Below are 20,114 nucleotides of genomic sequence, written 5' to 3'. Positions count from 1 at the left end.
TTGTTCTAACGATCCAGGAGAGTGTTTTGCTTGCGTAATCATTTGATCGGCGATTTCTCCGGAGCCCCACAAGAAATGTATCGTGTTGTTGCCCAAAAATCGTACTGGTTACTGCTGTACGTTCTCAATACACGCATGCTCTGAGTGGATCTTGTCGAGCAGGCATCGTACACCACCTTCTTCCTCATCTTGTAGACTTCCAGTAGCTCACAATTATCTTCAAATCTCAGATTAACGATTATCCCGAGCGCCCAGATTTCCAAACGGTATGCCCGGTATGGACGGTCCCTCGCCTTCCCCAAGTACAATGCCTCCACCGGCTTCTGGGGGAAGCAAAAGGCCACGAAACTCCAATGTCGCAACATCTGGAGCTGGGCCTTCGCGTGTCAAGAGGAGAAAGGCTGAAGGCGCGAATGATACGGACTCAGTAACGGACGGTCGGACCCGCCCGGCGAATAGTGGATCTGGGCCGAGTAAAGGGAAGGAGGACGAGTGGGATGGAGAGCCCGGAGAGATCGTGACTAAGGTAAGACCAACGATTTCTCACCTATCGATAGCTGATGTCGTGTTAGATCGACTTTAACAACCTGCCTGTGGAAACATTATACAAATATCTCCAAGCTCATGATCTGTTACCAAGATTCGAGCCCTCTCCTTGGTCAGAAGAACCTTGCATTCCTCGTGAGTGACACCGCGTCCCACGGGAGATTGCGACTGACAATGATCAATCAGCCAACTCGCTGTACTCCGCTGCTCCTCTGGCAGCCGCTCAGGGCGAAGGATCCCCTTCGAAAGAGCGGCCGAGCTCTCCTACGCCCTCCGTGAAGCTCGCCACGGCCGAGGCGACGCCGGCTCCCGGTTCTGATCAGGTCGAACCTGGTCAGGGCACCAATGGTCCAGATCCATTACCTCCTCCTGAAGGTTTAGGAACAGCCGACGGACAAGCTGAAGAGGGTAATGTAGAGCCAACCGATGAAAACATGGATGAGAACGTTCCGGCACCTCCCACTACTCGATCTAAAACACTTCCCATGCGTAGACCACCTACACCCCCGCCAAGGTCCCCATCTCCGGTGGATGTAAAACGAGGAGTCATCACTTTGTCGGATGTGGAGGCTGCACGTGCCGTCCTGGCCGAGAAAGCCAACGCTCACTGGATAAAGGGTCTTGGCGGTGGACAAAACAAGGAAGGGGAAACCATCGTCAACTTTCTGTATAAATTAAAAGCTGGACCTAGTGAGTGTATGACTCCTGGCACAAGACATTGTTGACCAGAATAGCCCGTCTGCTGAGAGTCTACAATCCTTGGCCAGCAACATGAAAGCTGGCTCTCGTAACAAGCTATCCACTTTACGATCTGCCAGTCGAGACGGCATCGGTCTGCATAGGGGGATCATACGGGGGAGATGAATTCTTGTGGCTCATTTCAGGAATCCACGGTCGTTCTTGGACACTAAGGTACCCGGGTTTGCTGCTCATGAGCTCCGATTTTATCTAATCTGAGCGGTGATTGAGCTAAGGATTTCCGTCGTCGAGCCAGTCTGATTAGGGACGAACTCGGTCCGGCCTCCAAGTTTTTGAGTGACCCATTGATATTCGCTCTCCGTTGGTAGCTCGAATTGACCGAAAGCGGCCGTTCCTCCGCCGGCGGTCTCCTTCAGAGCTGTCCATTTTACCTCCGGCGCATCAATTCGGAAAGGATGTAGCCGCACCGGGTCCCCGCTCGCTGTGAGTGCTTGACCCAAGTCATCAATCGATTTCTTGCAGAACCGCCATCCATTCGTGCCTTCCTGGCTGCAACCAGATTGGCACGATTTCAAAATTGTGGCACAGATCGAACTGAATCCCTTCACATCGGCATCCGTATCATTGTGTTGACCACGAACCGGGAAGACATAGAAGTCATGCCCGGTTCGTCTGTTCACGTCCGCTGACAGGACGCCATAGCAGAGTGTGTTAGGATCATCTTTACGAAGTTGGTCCGTTGCGATATCGTTTGCGTGCCCTACCGAGACGAGCCTTGGAGCAAGGCGAACCGTACTCGTACTCGTGCCACGTCTGATCGTGACTTCGTCCTCACTATAGATGAAATCATTGATGTGCTCACCAGCGTACTTGATCGCCAATTGCGAAGTCTGTCGGTTAATCTCTTCTTTCCGTCCACTGCACCATTCTTCGAGTTCCTTGAGCTGCTGCCCACTGAGGTGCCTGCAGTCATCCAACTCGGGATTTAAATCGCAAACGTTCGTACCTCGAGCTGTGGAGCCATATTCTACCAAGATGGTGAGGTGTTCAGGGGGCAGAGGGCTGGTGTGTGTAGCGATACTCATGTTGAATAGCAAGTGTTGAGCGATGGCTTTACGAGCACTTTGTACCGAAGGTGACCTTATATGATGACTGACGATGGCCTTCCCGCCTTCATGGACGACGCCAACTCCGTGGGCCAGTGTCCTTTGTCAGTCAGCGAAACTCCCACGGCCAAAGAAGCGGTTACCCAAGGCCATTCACTTCCTTTCATTGGGATACGCAGCGACACTGCCCACTACCAGAAGTGCGTCCGACGTCACACAATGGGCCCACGCAAGCTGACATGAGATAGGGCGTCAGCTCCGTTATGTTAACGGAAGGCGCTGTCGATCCTAGATGCACTCCCTTCACATGGCTCAGTACCACTCGCAAGTGCTGCATGCATCTTGCGGTTCAGACCTATCCAGGCTTTCAACCTTTGTCATCTGACGGATGCCACGAGTTATCAAAGGTAATGATCTGAGACCAGGAGCTCAGTATTGTGCCCGCCGCCATCCCAGCCCAGAAGTCTTACAGGGGACACGGTGGGATTTCGGGCTTCTCTGCAGAGGCAGAGCTCAGGTAGCCAGCTTGGGGGCTTGGATAGCTCCGACGCGCGACTCCCTCCTTTCTTGCGAAGTGGGAACCGAGACCAGACAGACTGCTGAGCCATGAGCATGTCATCAACATTTCACTCTGTCTACACAGGTTTCCTGCCATCCAGCGGTATCCCCCTTTGGCGAGCTGTCTTTCCTCCGTTGCGACTACACGTGAGACACGTTACAGCTCTCGTGGCCCTCAGCTGAACATGATGGGATCGGCACAATATCGAGGTGCCACAAAACTGAATCCTGAACCCGATTAAATCCGATGACCTTGTTTTGGCTAGCATTTGCTCCGTTGCCTTCTACCTCCATCCATGAGCGTGAGGTTGTCAGATAGGAGCCGGCATCGACATGCCTGCTCTGTCACCTTCCAAGAGCAATGCGCCGTTCTCGGATAGGTTTCCATTCGACATTGAGAAACGCATTCTATTTCACGCCTTGGCACTTCCTCCTTTCTATCCGTCGAAAGAAGTCACCGATGCCGAGTTCACTACCCTGGCATTGGCCGCTCAGACTGGACGTGCAAGGAAAGCCGGTAGGATCAAGGCTAGGCTGGAGACCCAACGTGCTGCACTGAGCTGCATGACTGTATGCAAGGCTTGGAAGGCGAGTTGTGATCGTATCATTGGCTAATGACCGATTTCAGGGTGAAGCGACCAAATACCTTTATATTGAGCCATACTTGACGTCTGACAACCTGTATGCGTTTTCTCGAACTCTGCGGCGAGGGGACAAACGATGGTCAGATATCAACATTCACCCCGCCTCGACGCCGGGAAGATGGGTCAGGACACTGGACTTGACGTGCCTGCATCAAGGGGAAGCCACGCTACATTCCACCATTCTCGCCAAGAGTTGCGCCACCGTCTTCCCTCTGATACCAAATCTTCAGCATCTCAGTCTTCCTGCTGGTCTTTCCGCTTCAACATTGCACGACATCTCAGAGGCGGCCTTCGCCTCAAAACTTGTCTCGTTGTTGGGACTCGAGGTCGACTACGAATGGCAACAGGATCCCGAAGGTCGTCCAACATCATCTGCCTCAGAGCTGCTGCTATCTATGCCGAATCTTGAGCTGCTCGGGCTGTGTGGACCAGGCAACATTCTGGCGGAAGCACAGCCCTTGGATGTCGGGAATCTCATTCCACATCTATCACTGCGCAGGCTGCACACTTTACTCCTGCAGGGCGTGTTGACCGGTCCGGTGCTGGCTTCGTTGATCGAAACGGATTTGCCATCTCTAACCCGACTCCACATCACATCATTCTGGCAGTATCCCTCCGATCTCACTGAAACGTTCCAACAGACCCACGGAAGTTCTGTCAAATGCTTGTCATACATGCCTATACGTCAAACAGAGAGGCCATCAACGTCGCCTGAACCAACATTCGTGTGGCACCCAAATGTAACCCATATAGGTTTCGCTACAGCTTGTTGCGAGATCCTAACCCAAGGTCCACAAACAGGTCTGTCCCACCTGAGATTGTCGAAACCTGGTCCGGCGGGGAACGAGACTGGAGATACCGAAGCGGTTCTTGCGTGCCTGTCAAAGGCGAAATCCCATGGGATATCCCTCATCACCATGGATGGCCTCCGATGGGTCAAGCTCAACCTTGGCGAGAAGGCCATGTCGACGGGATATTCTGGGCAGATGCGCGTATGGGCGGAGAAGCTAAGAGCAGTGGGTATCACGATGCTCGATATGGACGGTCGGTCATACCCCTCCACGTTCATTGCTGGCGTGGGCCATGGATTGGGCCCCTTCAGAGATGGAAGTCGTCGGAGGCGACCAAGCGAAGGACAAGGTACTCGAGTCCGACCGGAGAAGTTGTACGAGGACGGAGCCTAGTGAAGGGGAGATGCTGCCCTAGTATCGTCGGAATATCATTTGTTGTCGGCTTGAAATCTTGTTTATCGCGTTGTATCCCAATGTATTCAAAAACTCCGCTCACATGCTTTTACCAGCTCAAACAAGATCGACCGAGTCGGGGAACCAGCCAAATCTTGCGAAATTCACTCGCTCGCCATTCGTGCCCCTCATGCGTTCCACTTCCACCCCATCTTCCTCCAGTGCAGCTTTCTGCCGCGCGACAGCTTGACCCTCATCGCCACGGGGAGAAATCTGACCAGTCGAGGATATGACACGCTGTACAGAAATCGATGACTCAGACGGAATCTCACGGCTCGTAGACGATCACTCACAAACCATGGGACGGTGCTGCCCGCGGGCAGATCTCTCAGTGCATTGCCAACGTGTCTGGAATATCGCGGGTAACCAGCCAGTTTTGCAATATGACCTGGAGGAGAATATGAGGCCAGGCCAGGTCTCGATCGAGGAGATGCGTATTTACTCACCATAAGATGTGACATGACCCGGGGGAATCATCCTCACTATCTCGTAAGTTTTTGCGTGTAGATCTGCGATGCTACCCATGTCCAGTAGTGCTGCTCAAAGAGTATCCGTAGGAATGTCCTTGGGAACTACCATACTCTGTTAGAGCCCGGAGAATGCCACAAACTCCGTCCCCGATACATGCGGGTCCCCACATACTCGCCACCTTGTTTCAAGTCTAACCCGTTAAGCTCGACTTGTATACTTGTGCAGTTCGAGCTTAGCATACTCATGCATGGAACGCAATATCAGCGGCGAGTGGACGAGACTGCCTCTATTGACATAGTGAGCCGATCGTCGTCGTGACTGTCGACGGATGGCAATCTGACCAGCTCCTACCGTCTGCCTTGAAATTTCCCGCGCTCGGTCTGCTGACACTTGACCATTCAGAATATCAAAGCTCAAGACCCGAGGTCTGCCGTCACGTGGAACGTATCTCGGCTCTCAGAGCCTCTACTCCTACTCCACCTCCATACTTGTACTCCCCTGCATCCCCGACATGGAATGGTGACAACCGCTTGGTGGATTCGACTGGGAACGAGGCTGCTAAGAAACGCCTGTGGTCAGAGACTCCCAACCGCGAGAGATAAGGCGTTATGGAGAGGGAAGAGGAGGGCCCGTCACGTCGGCTCGTGAGGAAGACTGACATCAGCGTTGACGGTGTCGAAAACAACGATGACCGGCCTGAGGGCATGGCTCTCGCCGAGAGTGCTGGGTTGCGAGACCTATCAGTCGTTCCGACCCTGTTTCCCGCCCAAATCGCAAACCTGATCACTACTCTCGCTACATCCGCCCGATTGTCTTTACGACTCTCTGCCTTCTTTATCGAGGCCATCCTTGAGACGTCGCAGATGTCCACTCGATTATCTCTTGGGTATACACGCCGTTTACTAGTGACTGCCATATCATCCGCTCGAAGAGTCTATCTCATGTCAAATGCGGCGTTCGACGGCGACCTGCTCGGTGTACTTGGATTCGGGGATGATAAAGCCGTCTCTCCAACCACCACCGACACTTTCCTGCAAGTCCTCGATAAGTATACCAATCTCGGGATTTATATCATCCACCATACTTTCACCCTGGCCGAACTATTTGCCATGTCAGGATTTTACCTCACCGCCAATGCTGTTCAATCAGCTCACTTTGCCGCACAAGAATCTGTAGCCTTGTTCGATAGTCTCTTTGGGTCTAACGAATCTTCGCGAGCTCTGTCCTCCATTATCACCCTCGTCAGGACAGAGTTGCTGGAAGACGAGCGCTTCAAAGCCAAGGAGAAGGGCAAAATTGCGAGTCTCACCGCTCTCACGAAGGCTTTGACAGCATTTGCTTGTCTTCAATCTGCAACTTGGAAACGTACCGAGGCAAAGCTCAAGACCAAAGTGTAAGCTGCTCCTTCGTATGTAAGGCTGATCCTACGGCAGTCTGTATGATTGCACTGTCGCGGAAAACAGTGTTCAGCGAACCCATGACCGACAAACAAGCCCAAAGCTGGAAGTGACACGCCCAAATTTTAGTCCGGCCTCATCAAGCTCGAGCTCAGGCTCGGCCATGGAGGAAGTTGACCGACAGCTGGATGTCCCAGTCGCGGAAGCCAAGGCTCGTATCTTTGAAGACGATGAGAACGCTCGATTGCTTCACGCTGGTGGAACGATTGAGATTACCGATGAGTATTCGGAGTCCACCACAGTGACCCACACGTTCACCGTCAAGGATCTCGAAGCGATGGGAGTAACAATTGGCAATAGCCACAAGAGGGCGCGAAGCTCTCCCGCTACTTCTTCGCCTTGTCCAACCGGCATCAAGACGATAGAGAGCGCAGAGGATGACGATGATGAATGGGTCGATTTTCTTCGCGATGCTCAGCTGGAGGGAAGTGGTATCCCGTCCGTACCGAACGAGTCTAGTTCAACGGGGACCCGGGCGTACCGGGATACTCTTGAACATTCATCAGCCAGTTCTGAGAGGATTCAATTCGTCCTGAAGACGATGACAAGTAAACTCCTCTCTCGGAAAAGGAATATGCGAACAGAGCCAGGCAGCAATATACAAGGTTCTCCAGCTGGCCGACAACACCGACCGAGTGTTACGTCCATTGCTTGGTCGCCACAGTCGACGTTGCCAGAATCGAGCTCTAGCAGTATACATACGCGGAGTAGTGAGAGCACACCGGGTACACTGTTGGACTCATCATCTCAAGCTGGAGCCGAGCTCGCGACTCCAGTCAAGAGGATAATGTCGAGAGCAAAGTCAGCTTTCCGTCCCTTAAACAGTCGCAAGCGAGTATCAAGACCCAGCAGTCCCGTGGATCCAGAAAGGGAGGTGGAGCTTTCACACAGACGCCGGAGTGAAGACTTCGCCCACACTCGATCTCTTGCCAGTCCAACGGATCTGCCAAGCTCATTACCCCCTAGTTCCAGTCGCAATGACCCATTCAATAGATTGAAAGGCGCAAGAGACTCCAAAAAGGTTGTGAAGGAATCTGTGGAATCCGTCTCGAATCGAACGCAGACTGCAGTATCAAGTAGGACTCCTCGACAAGCATCCGCCAGAGACCCTGGACAGGTCTCTCTTCATGACCAGCTGTATCGAAATCTACATCGGTACATGCGGTTCGCTAGTGCCGCATACGGGGTGCGTCTATCGTGATTAACCCAAAGGCATGCTAAACCTCGCTCTACAGCAAAACTTCTTGCGGATCTTTGGAATGGGAGATGCCGAATACAACTTTCCTACTACCGGACAGCATCACGCCAATAGCTGGTCTTTTGTGGGTGACAACGATTCAGGTCAAGGCGATGCTCACGATCTTAACTCAGGCCCAGCACACAAAAATCCCCATCGACAGCCTTTTGTTATCCTCCTACGCTGAGACGACTCCTCTGAGTAGTCAAAAGGCTCCCCCTCTAATCCACTACGTGGCAGTTGATCACGAGCGTAAAGCCGTGGTTTTGTGAGCCATGGCGCAGGATGTTGAGCGATATTGACTCTCATCAGAACTTGTCGTGGCACGCTGGGCCTATCAGATGTCCTGATAGACCTCACGTGCGATTATTGTCCGATCAAAGTCAGTGGTGCGGATACTCACGGGGAATATTATGTCCACTCGGGCATGTATCAGTCCGCGCTTGGTCTCACCGCTCGGGGCAGCAGGGTCCATCAAGTCTTGGTCCAGGCATTAGAGCAGAATCCCACCTACGGTCTCGTCTTGACCGGACATTCTCTAGGTGGCGGCGTTGCTGCGCTCCTGGCCATAGCATGTGCTACACCAGCAGCCGAGTACGTCGCCTCCACCTCGACTCAATCCAGTGGACATGCAGAAATTACAACTCCTTTCGTGACCTCTGCGGAGTCTGGCTTGCCTGCTGGTCGACCGATACAATGTTATGCGTTTGGAACTCCTGCGGTCGCTTCGCTGGACTTGGCGAAGTGGGCTCGAGGCTTGATCGTCTCGGTCGTGCATGGCTCCGATGTTGTACCGACGCTGAGTCTAGGTGTCTTGCGGGATCTCAAGAATGTGGCATTAACACTCTTCGAGGAAGGACTAGTAGCTGAGGAGATTGTCGGTCGGGTGAGGATGAAAGCATCAAGTTGAAAGACTTCGACTGATTGTGACCAATCAGGTGATCGGGGTGTACCAGCGGAAGTTTGCGTTCCAGCGCGATGAGACTGGTGTCGTCTCTCTCCCCGCCAGCAACGACCAAGCCTTGTCAGACTGGACCATGTCGTTGATCAAGACCATGAGAGCGGATATGGATAATGATAAGCTTTATCCGCCGGGCAACGTGTACCTCATAGTGCGTTTACATCGTCGGGGCTCCGGCTCACTACAACTCAGGAGTATTTCGATGTTTGTCAGACGATCCATGAGCGCTCGACTGATACGTCGACCGGTCAGAGCGTCTCCGAGAGGAAGGCCCGAAGAGTCGTGAGCTGATTACGAAAGACGTCGGGGTTGACACTGGCCAGATTTTGCGACATTGTGAATCAGTACAAGAGCGATTCAGAGAACGTCAGTACCTTGTTCTATAATGGTCACGAGCTGATTACTCTGTAGCCTTATTCACGAAGACCATGTTGAACGATCATCTGCCATTGCATTACGAAAGATCGACACAGCTTCTGGCTGATGGCTTGAAAAATACAAAGTAGTTTATGACCGACCTGTCTTCAAAGATCGAGCATAGTATAGACCTGCGAAGCGTTGTATGGTTGATAAGCTCGCTGACGAGTATTATAATGCATGTATAGCTTGTCTGACTGTACTTCTCAATGGTTCCCTGCGTTGTAAGACCCATTTGTACCATACGGGGCCTCAGCTTGTCTCTGCCGACGCAGTCTCTCAGGCAGGGGCAAGAGTTCTCCGGACTCCGAGATGATGCCGACTGGGTCCATCTCTGCGATGACCGCTTGGTTCGCCGGATTATTCTTCATGAGATTCCTCACAGCGAAGAGAGCGTGCTCTCGAAGATCTGTGTCTGTCAGCGAGGCCGAATGCATCCAATGCGGATACCTACATGGGTTGGACTCATCGACTTCTGTCATTGACAATAGCAGCTGGACTCCTTCGTACTGCCTAACTTGATTGCCAACAGTTGTGTCATCGAAAGAGAGAATACCGATGAGGCGAGCGAGGTTGCGTTTGATATTAGAGACTGGTCGAAGCTCGTCTGGCAGTGATGCAGCTGTTTGTGCCTGAGCTGGCTTGACTCGTGGCAGAAAACTGTCCAACTGTCGCAGAAGATCTGCGCGGGAGCCGGGCGTGAGACACTACGGTCAAGACTGCGCGCACTCACTGATCAGCGAGCCGATGACACCTTGCTCGCTATCCTTCATCTGTATGACAATAGCATCTACCGCCGCTATGGGAGCCTCGTTGCTGTCTTTTCGTTCTTGCGATTTTAGACCCACACTGCTCAGCGCCTCTGCGACCAATATCAGTCCTTCAAAGACTTTGGGCAGTCGCGCGTCATCTTGGCCAGATTGCATAGAGATTAATGCGTACCGAGCCAAGTCTCTGAAAGATCTGACGAGGAATGTGAGGGATGTTTGAGGCGATGGATTCGTAAAGAGAAAAGCTGACCGAGAGGCTAGATCAGCATCGATCAACTTCAGCAGCGTCCCTTGGGACGGAGTCATCGGCTCTGTGGTGTCTGACAACAAGTCGTAGAGCTGCCCAGTCGAGTCATTCCGCAGAAAATGGGCAAAGATACTGTTACCAAGGGCGAATCGAGAGTCCTCCATATCGTGCCAAGCGTCCATGCGTCCCAAAATCTTGGAGAGCCATGATCGACCCTCCAATGTCAATACTTTCTCCTGTCGACCACGAGAATTTCGGAGCAAGTTGTCCAACATGCGCAAAGTTGATTCGATGACTTTGGTATCCTGAGAATCGAGCAGTCGGACGACATTGTCGTCCTCCCGAGCTCCTGAGAGGTACGTAGAAAGTGATTTGTTGGTGAAGTCGTTGGACTGATCATTGGCTGATATGGGTGATATGAGATTGGAGAGCAGTTGAGCCATGATTGCTTGTAGGGTGAAAAATCGCGAATCTTCAATCCTGGTGAAGGTCGTGATGTTGAAGATGATTCTCCGTACGCATGGCTCGTGGTTAAGTGCCTGATATTGATGATCTTGAATACCAGCAATAAGATTTCTCTCAAACTTCGCGAGGGCAGTGGCGAGCTGGATGCCTGCAAGCTCGACGGCGGGGTCATCGTTGGCTCTAGGAGCTAAGCCGCGCTCTATGACCGTCCAAAAGTGCCCGAGACGGGTCCAGAAGTCGTCCACCTCTGCGCTCAGGGTATCTGCTGCTTCTCGCCTTTGATCCAGATTGAGAGCCAACCATCTCGCCTGTCCATCCAAAACGGCAGACACAGAGTGACACCTGTCTTCAGATCCAATCACATCCTCTGGAGAGGTTTCCAGAGCCCTCTTCAGTGCCTCAGCGTCCATGACCAGGCATGTTGTCTTTGTGCTGATAGAGCAGCCATAGATCGACCAGCCCGGCCGGCTTTCGTTGATCTTTTTCGGAACTCCATTACGGCATTAGTGACGGAACACGAGCGAGAATAAACGTTTGCTATCTCTACGTTCGTATCGAGCACTTACGGCCATGAATTGAAGCGACCGCCTTGTGTATAGTCCACATTCATTGAAAGACCATACGACCTGTTGGAGTCCGAAAGTACATCTCAAAATGAATCCTCCCAAATCTCCATCTGGGTCACGGTTCCAAGTGGACCGACGTCCACCATCACCTTCAGGATTGCGGTTCCAATCCACTGACGAACCGAAAGGGCCAGTGGTGGTACTTGGAGTCTGCGCCATGGACATCAAGGCGAGGAGTAAAGCAATGCGGGAGATCTTGACACGGCTTGTGGAGCTAGAAGCTGGCGGCGTGGACGTCAAGATCTTCGGAGACCCGGTTATATTGGAAGAAGGTGAATACATTGCAGAGTATTAAGGGATGGTACCTCTAATACCAATTAGACATCAACCACTGGCCACCGGTAGATGTTCTCATCTCCTTCTTCTCGACAGACTTCCCACTTCCCAAGGCATTAGCTTACACGCAACTTCCCAATCGTACACCTCCGATATCCATCAATTCTCTTGCAATGCAGTCTCTTTTATGGGATAGACGGTTGGTGCTGGCTATCTTGGATCACATAGGAGTGCCAACACCCAAACGGGCTGAAGTATCACGGGATGGTGGGCCGCATGTTGATGAGTCGCTCCGCATGCGAGTTAGGACAGATCTGGGCTTGGTATTGCCCGGACAGACTGCCAGAGACGAACATGGCTGGGCAGATGTAGTGATCCCTGAACGATGGAAAGGCAAGATGAAGAAAGACCCTGTACCTCGAGGCAAAGAGGTCATCTTAAGGGATGACGGAGATGCCATCATCATCGACGGGCACGTGATTGAGAAACCTTTTGTTGAGAAACCAGTCGATGGAGAGGACCACAATGTGTACATTTACTACAGGGGAGGCGGTGGTCGTCGCCTATTCAGAAAGGTGGGCATTCTCGGTCAGATGGCTAGGGTCGGGCTGACAGCTGGTAAGGTCGGCAACAAGTCAAGCGAGTACGATCCAGGACTTGTTCATCCCCGAACTATAGGATCATACATCTACGAAGAATTTATCAATGTGGACAATGGTGCGTGAAGCTCCCACTTCCATAGATCTAAGTCTATCGCAGCCGAGGACATCAAAGTCTACACCGTCGGACCCAATTTCTCGCACGCTGAGACGAGAAAGTCACCCACAGTCGACGGACTCGTCCGCCGCAATGCCGACGGGAAAGAGACGAGGTTTATCACGAAACTCAGTAACGAAGAGACAAGTTACGCCAGGGACGTGGTCGATGCCTTTGGGCAGAGAGTATGTGGATTTGATCTGTTACGATGTCAGGACGGGACGCGGAGCATGGTCATCGATGTCAATGGATGGAGCTTCGTCAAGGGCAATCAGGTGAGTCGGAGCCAGCTCACATGGCGACAGCTAATATCATTGGTAGGCATATTATGACAAGGCGGCGGAGATTCTTTCGCAGGTCTGCCAGGTCGCTCGGGAGCGCAAATTAACGGCTCTTAAACCTGGTGCTTCGGTTTTGCCTCTTCCTGATGCATCCGCCATCGGGTCCATATATAGTACTCTGCGGGCAACGGTCACAGGTATGTGTCTACCTCCGGTGGCTTGAGCTGTGTTTTGATCTTTCACAGTGCTACGACACGCCGATCGGACGCCGAAGATGAAGATCAAGGTCAGAAAAACTGGACTACAATGCTCCAGGTATAAAGCTCACAGAAGTTGCAGTTCTCTTTCCCGGCTTCCGAGCCTTGGGCACGACCATTCTTGTGTCTGTTGCGTGGCCATCGAGAGGAGATCATCCTAAGAGACCCTCGTCAACTCCAATTTATCCTTGCTGCAGCAGAGGAGTCGTCCAAATTGCCAGGCGTCACTCCTGAGATTCTGACAAAGCTGGCCCAGCTCAAGGAGGCTCTGCAAAAGAAGATCGATTTGCCTGGTACAAAGGCGCAGCTTAAACCCAGCTTTGAGAAGAAGAAGGGCGCAAAGACCCATGATGATGAGCCGAAGAAGGAGAAAAAGAAGAAGGCTGCGGGCTCCGACGACGAGGACGAGTTGACGGAAACGGAGAGGAGTCAAAAGGTGGAGAACTGGCTCCGAGGCGGACCTCCACAGCCAAAGACATTGGACCGTGGCGATGGGTTCTCCACTCTGGGGGGCACGTCCACATCACCCGGCAGTACAATCGATCTTGGCGATGACAAGCCCAGGACGCCGGCTGGAAATGAGGCGATGTATGCTTCCCATATCCCAGAGGGGTTGGAGAAAATGCAGCTTGTTGTCAAATGGGGAGGAGAAAGCACGCACTCATCGCGTTATCAAGCTAGAGATCTTGGAGATGCTTTCAAGAAGGTAAGTAGTGTGCCTACGAGATGATCCTCGCTGATCAAGGTACCTCAGGACATTATGATCATGAGTGAGCTTGCGGGAGTGGGTCTCCTGCCACTGGCCCTGACCATCTATCCCAGACAAAGACGTCTTGAACAATGTCAAAATCTATACCTCATCAGAAAGACGAGTCATTGTGGGTCGCAGATGAGACTGGAAGTCGTACTGAGCATGACTTAACAGAATACTGCCCAAATATTTGCACACGCGCTGCTTGGCGTAGAGGGTGGAAGCTCTACAGCTTCCAATTCATCTCAATATGCCGGATCGCCATCTTTACACCCTACAGCTATCGTCAATGGCGGAACCGCTGCGTCCCCTCCAAGCATCGCTGGACTGCCTCCAACTTCAAATCTACTCGTCCCTGATCCTTGTCCCTCTATTAGCCACCTGATTGTGCGCAGAGATCTGCTGGACGACAACAATGCTGGCAAGGAGAAGATGAACGAGGCTAAGAAACAACTCAAGGTATTACTGCGTCCGGGGGAGAGTGAAAGGCGTCCTGATCTCGCCTGGCCAAAATCTTTCAAGCGAGAGCCAGTGCAGGTTGTCACGGTGAGAGAAAGGTCCAGATCCGCAAATTGCTCTGCTAATGACTATCTTGCAGGAGGTGATAGAGCAACTGACCGAGCTTCGGGCGATAATGCGAAGAAATTACGAGAACGGAAACGTCGACAAAATCCCGCAGACCAGATGGTGCTCTGGTGACAGTCCCTGGCTGTTTAGAGAACGATGGGAGAAGATCTTTGAGGACTGGGTCGGAGTCAAGCAAGAAAAATTCGACCCTTCCCGCGTCTCCGAGCTATACGACAGCGTAGGTGGACTGTTTTGTACCTATGACTCACTGCGCGTAGATGAAATACGATGCTCTGCATAACAGGGCCTTCTTCTTCGCAGTCTTTGACCCCAGGGGCGTTGGACTCGGCTCAAAGCCTGGCGTTGAATCGGCTGATAGACGTGAGGGAAATCCTGACCATCATCATACAATGCTGAATTGCGCAGGGCTGCACGACTTGTACGGCTTGGCCAAGGCTCTGTTCGACTTGGTCGGCCCCCAAGAGTATGGATACGACGCCCAAGCAAAGGAGGAGATTGCTGTTCTGACCAGCTTGCCGCTTCTGCGGAAAGTTTGGGGCGATCTGAACGAAGCAATGACGACGGGCAAGTCGCTTGCATGCTTCTATTTCACGTGAGTCTCTGAGGAAGCAGGCGCAGAGGTCTGACGACTTGTTGCAGCAAAGAGTCACACATCACTACCTTTGTGAACCTGCTGCTCGCTTCTGGACTTCCCCTTGGACCTGTTCGAATACCCGAGCTTGATTATTGCTCCCACTGCACCATTGAATTGTGGGAAAAGTCCGCCATGGGTGGCCACAAGGACTTTTCCGTCCGGCTCTCGATAAGCGAAGGCGCTCATTCACCTGCTGTTTTGGATTCTAGTGTCGATGCGGTAAGCAATGCCCCAAAATGGGATGCGAACCCAACTGATCTCCGGGTTGTAGCGACACAGTCTGACAGTCCAGCCGAGAAAGAAGCTCAGTTCGCATGTAGAGTATGAGTTAGCCAGGCAATGCTTTTCCAAACACTTTGACAAAGGCCTGTCCTTCTCGACGACCCCGTTAGAGGTGAGCTGATATATGTTTGGTTATATGATAGCTGAATTTTGCTTCAGGGCGATGCTGTCTATCTCAAAAAGGCGGTCCAGGATGAGTCTGTCCTGCCGCTGAACCTGAATCGTACTGGCGAGGAGACACCCCGACTAGCGAGTTCTGCGGGAAGTGAAAGAGGTCATTCGCAGCATCCTAGTGGGCACAGTGATAGTGGATGGTAGTCCTAGTCAGCTCAAAAAGCTCACGCGGCATGCTTCATGCTTAATGTAGCAGATGACTTCTTCATGACGTGTTGCTCCGTAATTCCCGGGAATTGAAAAGACCGGAAATGACGGAATCGAGGTGGACTACACCATCGAATTGTCTTGAATTGCGTGAGCTCTTCGACATCTACCTCAGTGTGTATACTTTCCGCGTCTCCCGACTCCCGTGTGTTCGTATCATTGTCATCATGCCAGTCATCTCCAAGGGAAATCTCGTTCTCGTTACCGGTGCTAGTGGATTTGTCGGATCGTGAGTGTGCGAGCGATCTTCCAAACGGTGCCGATTCCAGTCGGGTCGGTCCCTGTGATTCTACTTTGGAAGCATTGTTCTTCGGGCGATTAGCTTTTAAATGCTGTTCTATAGCCTTTGACATAGGACCCTTTCTCTGCTGACGCCGGCATCTCAGCCACGTTTCCCAGCACTTCCTGAAAGGGGGGTTCAAGGTTCGCGGCACCGTTCGATCAGAATCTAAGGGTGAATACCTGAAGAAGTTATTCAAGAACGACGGAGACTTTGACTATGTCATTGTGGACGACATTGCCAAGGTGTGTATCGCATCAGGCCACGAATCAGCTTGGCTCACAGCTTTACCCCAGGATGGAGCCTTCGACGAGGCAGTCAAGGGAGTTGATGCTGTTGCACACACTGCCAGTCCATTCTACGTTACCAACATTAAATCTACGGATGAACTCATTCAGCCAGCTTTGCACGGTACGACTGGGATTTTGAAGTCTATCCAGAAGAATAAGTACGTTCACAATCTGCTCTCTGTTGAGCTACGCTAAAAATGCAAGTATAGCCCCGATGTCAAGCGAGTGGTTGTCACCTCAAGTGTCAGTGCTATCATGTGTGTTGCGAGCAAGAAAGCGCCCTACACGTGAGTATCACATAAAGACATTGAGCCTGCGCTCATTCATGCTCTTTGCCGATAGATACACCGAGAAGGACTGGAACGTAGACAGTGTCGGCATCGTCGAGGAGAAAGGTGTTGACGCTCCGGGATTGCACATCTACAACGCTTCTAAGACCCTTGCCGAGCGCAGTCTTTGGGGTGCGTTGAGTCTCTGAGCAAATCAAAGGCAAAAAGAACGATACTGATCTCATTGTAGACTTTGTGGAGAAGAACAAGCCCAATTGGGAGGCCGTCACCATTAACCCACCGGTCATTTTCGGTGAAATCATTCACGAGTGTCCCACTCCAGAGAAGCTCAACACCTCTGTCGGTAAGTGCCTAGAAGTATGAGACATCGTCAAAGCATCTGAATCCGTGCACTAGCCCGAGTCTATGAGTGGGCAGCCGGAAAGAAGACAGAAAAGGATCTCCCAGCGGCAGGCGGAAATTGGGTCGACGTCCACAATGGTGTGTCCTTTGGAAAAGAATGAAGCGCTGACCAGGAACAGTCGCTGAGGGACATGTCTTGGCCCTCACGAAGCCTGACGCCGCTGGTGAGAGGTTCATTGTCGGTAATGGCCCCTTCGCGGGCCAGGACATTTGTGATGTGAGTCGCGTTTGACAGCCTCTGCGGCACGTCATCTCATATCTTAAACGATAGGTCATTCACAAACGATTCCCCGACCTCAAAGACGTTCCAGTCGGCAAGCCAGGAACACACGACGAGATCACCAAAGATGCAAATGTCTTCGATGGTTCCAAGGCACACAAGGAGCTCGGCATTCAGTATGTGTCTTTGGAGGACAGTGTCTACCAGACCGTGAAGAGCGTCAGAGAGCGCTTCCATTTCTAGGCGGGCGATAGTCTACAATGAAACGTCAAATAATGAAACTCGACGCATGGACAGATTTGCGCCGCTGATCCAGACTTACCATGCGATGCGCGACACTCAACGTGATCTACATTCTGCATTCATCAGAGTCACGTTAGTGATAATTTTCAGCTTCCGGGAGAGATCCATTACTCGCGTCCGGACTGCTAAGGGATTTGGACTCGCCACGCCTCCCCGCTGGACGAGGCCTTCTGCAATGACTCCTGAAACATGCTTGTGGACGCATCCTTTGACCCATGGACCTCCACTTCCCTGCTTTGCCATCGCCTAGGGCAGTGGAAGTTCAGGAAGCCTCAATCGGGATATCTTCTTGTGATGCTGAAACGCTTTTCATCTCGGTGACCTTTGTTGTCGAGTGCAAGAATCCACACGATGGAGGCGAGCCAGAAAACGTGAAGGATGGCAGGGTGTAATAACGGGGCCAATCCCTCTTCCTTCAAAACCAATACCCGCAACTTTCTCCTCCCTCACTTCCACAATCGCTTTGCGCTTCTCGAATTCGGACCAAATAACCCAAGGACGAATCTACCGTCCAAATGCAGGATCCACGAGCCACGTCCGATGGGACTCTACCAAATGCTGCTATTGCGGAATGGCGTTTCAAAATGTCTGAGTCAGTAGCTGTGACTGACATGGACATTCAGACGGACATCCCGGCTACTTTGAGTTTCTGGGACAATGCTCAGACGAAGCAAAAGGTGTGTAAGCTGCACAGCTTCTCCGATTACAAGAAGCCTTGGTTCAAGCAGTTCCCCAAAACCAATGGCGAGAAAGGCTCGGCTACCACCCTTTCTCCGTGTCTAGGAAGCGGGGAAGGGCTTAGTGTTGAGTCCATCGTGGATCTCTCCAAGGGCTTCAAGAATGACGGCACCCTCGTGTCGTTCAGCCAGCATCCCACCACTACTGATGCGGTCACCCCAACAGAAAATTGCCTGACGTTTACCTTACAACCGACGGGAAAATCTAACACAGTGATCACTCTCAAGGATCTCAAGGATCTACAGAAGGGATTCACGAACACCGCTGGGTATCGAAAAAAACAATCGATCTGGGATAACTGCAAATCCACCCGGCTGGCTGCAATTCGACTCCAGGGTGCACAGACTGCCAGATCAGTCTTTGTGTCTGACCATCGGTGCTGCAGCGTGCCTCTTGAGGGATACGACTTGATTTTTTGCAACAGAGGGCTTACCATCGCAGAGCTTCTCAGTGGACCATGGTTCGACACGAATGCTACACAAGGTCAACGAGTGTCTACCGCTAGAAAGCGCTCCAATCGACACCGTCGATGAGCAGACGGATACTGAACAAGGCTCAATCGTAGTTGGCCACTTGCAGGGATCCCAAGGAGTCTAGATGCCCTACGCCATCCGCCGCTCAATATTCAATGAGATTCCTTTTCACCATCCATATATAAGAAACATATGCATGAAAGTACATGCGAAGCTATCAGTGTCCTGCGTCATGAGCTGCTCCACTAATTTGTAAGGCCAAATGCTAATAGCAAGCGCAAGGGCTCTGGCCTTGTAGCCTTGTAGCTCAGAGGGTCTTGCAGCATACCGAGAACGATCACCTAAAATGTGCCACTTTCGACTGACCCATTTTGCTTATTTTGCTTCCGCCTCATGAACACCAGAGGAGGGGGTTCTTCGTTCGATAACATACTACGTTGGACACCGTACGCAAAGATGGTGTCTCTAATCAGGACCCTCAGGAATTTCAGGAGAGCAGGTGTAAGAGAATGGTGGAAGCAGATGTGGTAAGTTGACGGTTATTGCTCTCGTGTCCTGCAGGGCTCTAGTCCGGATCTTAAAGTAGAGATGGAGAGAGCTGGCGTCCTCTAGACAGCCTTCTTCGATGGAGGCCTCTCTGGTGCAGCCGGAATCAGCGATTCTATCCCTGCAACGGAAGGGAGCTCGAGATCACCAGACTAACTTTGGACTTCAGGAGCATTGGTGATGCCAAATACGGTAGATTAGTTGGATCTGATCAATTCGGTAATCGATTCTACGAAAACCTTGATGCGTCTCAAGAGATACCAGGTGGGTCTCACGTCGAATGACATCCAAGGGCACGACTGCGTCTATCGCGACTCTGTTCTGTATTGCCGCGATGCCATGTGATGATCTCGTTGATACTGAGTCCTTTCAGGACGTCATCGATGGGTCGACTTTAAACAATCCGTCGAGAATGCTTCGCAGATTCCACCCGAATGGCATTCATGGTTGAATCATATTCGCAAAGACCCGCCGACCGAGGATCCTATCGTTCAAGCTTCTACTCCACCTTGGAAGACGGTGAGTCGGGTCGACATGGGTGTTTTTTCTTCCTTCTTCAACAAGAGCTGATGGACCTTTGATCAGGAATATCATGAAAACTTGACCGGAACTCGAGGAAGATATATCACTTATTCTACAACGGCTCCCAAGACCCAAGCTTGGCAACCTCAGGTCAGACCACGAGGACAAGCCAAGCGAGAAGCTTAAGTGCAAGGAAATGGAAATGGAACATGTCTCATGCATGGTGTAGGATTATGTGTTCAAGGCAGGGCCGATGCCGAAGCGTTTTGGTTCTCTTTTTCTGCGACTGACATGGCGTGCGATACATGACGCGATGAACGGCCTTCATCGTGACCGAGGAGAACGGGCCAAAAATGAAACGACTCGGCGTGCTTCCGCATCAACTGATCACACACG

General features: G+C 51.8%; 10 protein-coding genes across 10 annotated transcripts; 7 read left to right on the top strand and 3 right to left on the bottom strand.

Annotated features, from left to right (window-relative positions):
• The first annotated feature begins 40 nt into the window (after nt 1-40).
• On the top strand, nt 41-1,769 carry BD324DRAFT_367955 (hypothetical protein). Its single transcript, XM_022012597.1, has 4 exons — nt 41-526; nt 573-681; nt 733-1,236; nt 1,281-1,769. The coding sequence occupies exons 1-4, from the start codon at nt 269-271 to the stop codon at nt 1,319-1,321; spliced, it is 912 nt and encodes a 303-aa protein (XP_021872503.1). The 5' UTR covers nt 41-268; the 3' UTR covers nt 1,322-1,769.
• BD324DRAFT_649940 (hypothetical protein) lies at nt 1,491-2,330 on the bottom strand (the record flags this gene model as incomplete). The annotated part of the gene is made up of 1 exon (XM_022018064.1): nt 1,491-2,330. The coding sequence occupies one exon, from the start codon at nt 2,328-2,330 to the stop codon at nt 1,491-1,493; it is 840 nt and encodes a 279-aa protein (XP_021872502.1).
• A 753-nt stretch (nt 2,331-3,083) lies between these two features.
• Nucleotides 3,084-5,075, top strand: BD324DRAFT_367653 (hypothetical protein). The gene is made up of 2 exons (XM_022012596.1): nt 3,084-3,497; nt 3,538-5,075. Exons 1-2 carry the CDS (start codon nt 3,243-3,245, stop codon nt 4,735-4,737), a joined length of 1,455 nt encoding a protein of 484 aa, XP_021872501.1. The 5' UTR covers nt 3,084-3,242; the 3' UTR covers nt 4,738-5,075.
• On the bottom strand, nt 4,859-5,511 carry BD324DRAFT_367609 (hypothetical protein). The gene is made up of 3 exons (XM_022012595.1): nt 5,244-5,511; nt 5,095-5,185; nt 4,859-5,034 (listed from the first exon to the last, which is right to left on the bottom strand). The coding sequence occupies exons 1-3, from the start codon at nt 5,320-5,322 to the stop codon at nt 4,926-4,928; spliced, it is 279 nt and encodes a 92-aa protein (XP_021872500.1). The 5' UTR covers nt 5,323-5,511; the 3' UTR covers nt 4,859-4,925.
• A 33-nt stretch (nt 5,512-5,544) lies between these two features.
• Nucleotides 5,545-9,541, top strand: BD324DRAFT_367527 (hypothetical protein). The gene is made up of 10 exons (XM_022012593.1): nt 5,545-5,565; nt 5,671-6,661; nt 6,702-7,911; nt 7,961-8,047; nt 8,097-8,230; nt 8,275-8,848; nt 8,901-9,074; nt 9,116-9,205; nt 9,247-9,289; nt 9,335-9,541. Exons 2-10 carry the CDS (start codon nt 5,877-5,879, stop codon nt 9,427-9,429), a joined length of 3,192 nt encoding a protein of 1,063 aa, XP_021872499.1. The 5' UTR covers nt 5,545-5,565; nt 5,671-5,876; the 3' UTR covers nt 9,430-9,541.
• Nucleotides 9,502-11,438, bottom strand: BD324DRAFT_621453 (spinocerebellar ataxia type 10 protein domain-domain-containing protein). The gene is made up of 4 exons (XM_022015382.1): nt 11,422-11,438; nt 10,074-11,369; nt 9,795-10,022; nt 9,502-9,749 (listed from the first exon to the last, which is right to left on the bottom strand). The coding sequence occupies exons 2-4, from the start codon at nt 11,230-11,232 to the stop codon at nt 9,547-9,549; spliced, it is 1,590 nt and encodes a 529-aa protein (XP_021872498.1). The 5' UTR covers nt 11,233-11,369; nt 11,422-11,438; the 3' UTR covers nt 9,502-9,546.
• On the top strand, nt 11,302-15,653 carry BD324DRAFT_621451 (actin cytoskeleton organization and biogenesis-related protein). The gene is made up of 16 exons (XM_022015381.1): nt 11,302-11,720; nt 11,770-12,299; nt 12,348-12,441; nt 12,484-12,755; nt 12,802-12,958; nt 13,007-13,047; nt 13,101-13,724; nt 13,773-13,788; nt 13,841-13,896; nt 13,944-14,315; nt 14,368-14,574; nt 14,615-14,717; nt 14,763-14,949; nt 14,997-15,210; nt 15,263-15,385; nt 15,433-15,653. Exons 1-16 carry the CDS (start codon nt 11,477-11,479, stop codon nt 15,589-15,591), a joined length of 3,399 nt encoding a protein of 1,132 aa, XP_021872497.1. The 5' UTR covers nt 11,302-11,476; the 3' UTR covers nt 15,592-15,653.
• A 168-nt stretch (nt 15,654-15,821) lies between these two features.
• On the top strand, nt 15,822-17,379 carry BD324DRAFT_577591 (D-lactaldehyde dehydrogenase; the record flags this gene model as incomplete). Its single annotated transcript, XM_022013268.1, has 9 exons — nt 15,822-15,883; nt 16,041-16,179; nt 16,231-16,382; nt 16,434-16,511; nt 16,567-16,685; nt 16,744-16,857; nt 16,911-16,994; nt 17,036-17,133; nt 17,188-17,379. 9 exons carry the CDS (start codon nt 15,822-15,824, stop codon nt 17,377-17,379), a joined length of 1,038 nt encoding a protein of 345 aa, XP_021872496.1.
• Nucleotides 17,380-17,550: 171 nt separating this feature from the next.
• BD324DRAFT_367532 (hypothetical protein) lies at nt 17,551-18,836 on the top strand. Its single transcript, XM_022012594.1, has one exon. It carries the CDS (start codon nt 17,955-17,957, stop codon nt 18,708-18,710), a length of 756 nt encoding a protein of 251 aa, XP_021872495.1. The 5' UTR covers nt 17,551-17,954; the 3' UTR covers nt 18,711-18,836.
• A 270-nt stretch (nt 18,837-19,106) lies between these two features.
• On the top strand, nt 19,107-19,904 carry BD324DRAFT_641673 (NADH ubiquinone oxidoreductase subunit NDUFA12-domain-containing protein; the record flags this gene model as incomplete). Its single annotated transcript, XM_022017436.1, has 4 exons — nt 19,107-19,177; nt 19,366-19,460; nt 19,570-19,715; nt 19,782-19,904. The coding sequence occupies 4 exons, from the start codon at nt 19,107-19,109 to the stop codon at nt 19,902-19,904; spliced, it is 435 nt and encodes a 144-aa protein (XP_021872494.1).
• Nucleotides 19,905-20,114: the final 210 nt, after the last annotated feature.

This window comes from Kockovaella imperatae (genome assembly GCF_002102565.1).
Source record: "Kockovaella imperatae strain NRRL Y-17943 chromosome Unknown BD324scaffold_4, whole genome shotgun sequence".
In the NCBI taxonomy this organism is placed as follows: domain Eukaryota; kingdom Fungi; phylum Basidiomycota; class Tremellomycetes; order Tremellales; family Cuniculitremaceae; genus Kockovaella; species Kockovaella imperatae.
Note: the sequence above shows the minus strand (reverse complement) of the source record. Positions and strands in the feature narration are given on the sequence as shown.

Excerpts from the sequence above, each read along its gene's own strand:
- BD324DRAFT_367653 (XM_022012596.1), top strand. The coding sequence starts at position 3,243 with ATGCCTGCTCTGTCACCTTCCAAGAGCAATGCGCCGTTCTCGGATAGG. Across the intron at positions 3,498-3,537 it reads CTGTATGCAAGGCTTGGAAG|GGTGAAGCGACCAAATACCT; the intron begins GCGAGTTGTGAT and ends GACCGATTTCAG.
- BD324DRAFT_367527 (XM_022012593.1), top strand. The coding sequence starts at position 5,877 with ATGGAGAGGGAAGAGGAGGGCCCGTCACGTCGGCTCGTGAGGAAGACT. Across the intron at positions 7,912-7,960 it reads TCGCTAGTGCCGCATACGGG|CAAAACTTCTTGCGGATCTT; the intron begins GTGCGTCTATCG and ends CTCGCTCTACAG. Across the intron at positions 9,206-9,246 it reads AGAGGAAGGCCCGAAGAGTC|ATTTTGCGACATTGTGAATC; the intron begins GTGAGCTGATTA and ends GACACTGGCCAG.
- BD324DRAFT_621451 (XM_022015381.1), top strand. The coding sequence starts at position 11,477 with ATGAATCCTCCCAAATCTCCATCTGGGTCACGGTTCCAAGTGGACCGA. Across the intron at positions 13,048-13,100 it reads CGCCGAAGATGAAGATCAAG|TTCTCTTTCCCGGCTTCCGA; the intron begins GTCAGAAAAACT and ends CAGAAGTTGCAG. Across the intron at positions 15,211-15,262 it reads TGGATTCTAGTGTCGATGCG|CGACACAGTCTGACAGTCCA; the intron begins GTAAGCAATGCC and ends TCCGGGTTGTAG.
- BD324DRAFT_367955 (XM_022012597.1), top strand. The coding sequence starts at position 269 with ATGCCCGGTATGGACGGTCCCTCGCCTTCCCCAAGTACAATGCCTCCA. Across the intron at positions 682-732 it reads AGAAGAACCTTGCATTCCTC|CCAACTCGCTGTACTCCGCT; the intron begins GTGAGTGACACC and ends ATGATCAATCAG. Across the intron at positions 1,237-1,280 it reads TAAATTAAAAGCTGGACCTA|CCCGTCTGCTGAGAGTCTAC; the intron begins GTGAGTGTATGA and ends TGACCAGAATAG.
- BD324DRAFT_621453 (XM_022015382.1), bottom strand. The coding sequence starts at position 11,232 with ATGGACGCTGAGGCACTGAAGAGGGCTCTGGAAACCTCTCCAGAGGAT. Across the intron at positions 10,023-10,073 it reads TGTCATCGGCTCGCTGATCA|ATCTTCTGCGACAGTTGGAC; the intron begins GTGAGTGCGCGC and ends GCTCCCGCGCAG. Across the intron at positions 9,750-9,794 it reads AGTCGATGAGTCCAACCCAT|ATCTTCGAGAGCACGCTCTC; the intron begins GTAGGTATCCGC and ends TGACAGACACAG.
- BD324DRAFT_367609 (XM_022012595.1), bottom strand. The coding sequence starts at position 5,322 with ATGGGTAGCATCGCAGATCTACACGCAAAAACTTACGAGATAGTGAGG. Across the intron at positions 5,186-5,243 it reads GGGTCATGTCACATCTTATG|GTCATATTGCAAAACTGGCT; the intron begins GTGAGTAAATAC and ends ATTCTCCTCCAG. Across the intron at positions 5,035-5,094 it reads GCGGGCAGCACCGTCCCATG|CGTGTCATATCCTCGACTGG; the intron begins GTTTGTGAGTGA and ends ATTTCTGTACAG.
- BD324DRAFT_367532 (XM_022012594.1), top strand. The coding sequence starts at position 17,955 with ATGCAGGATCCACGAGCCACGTCCGATGGGACTCTACCAAATGCTGCT.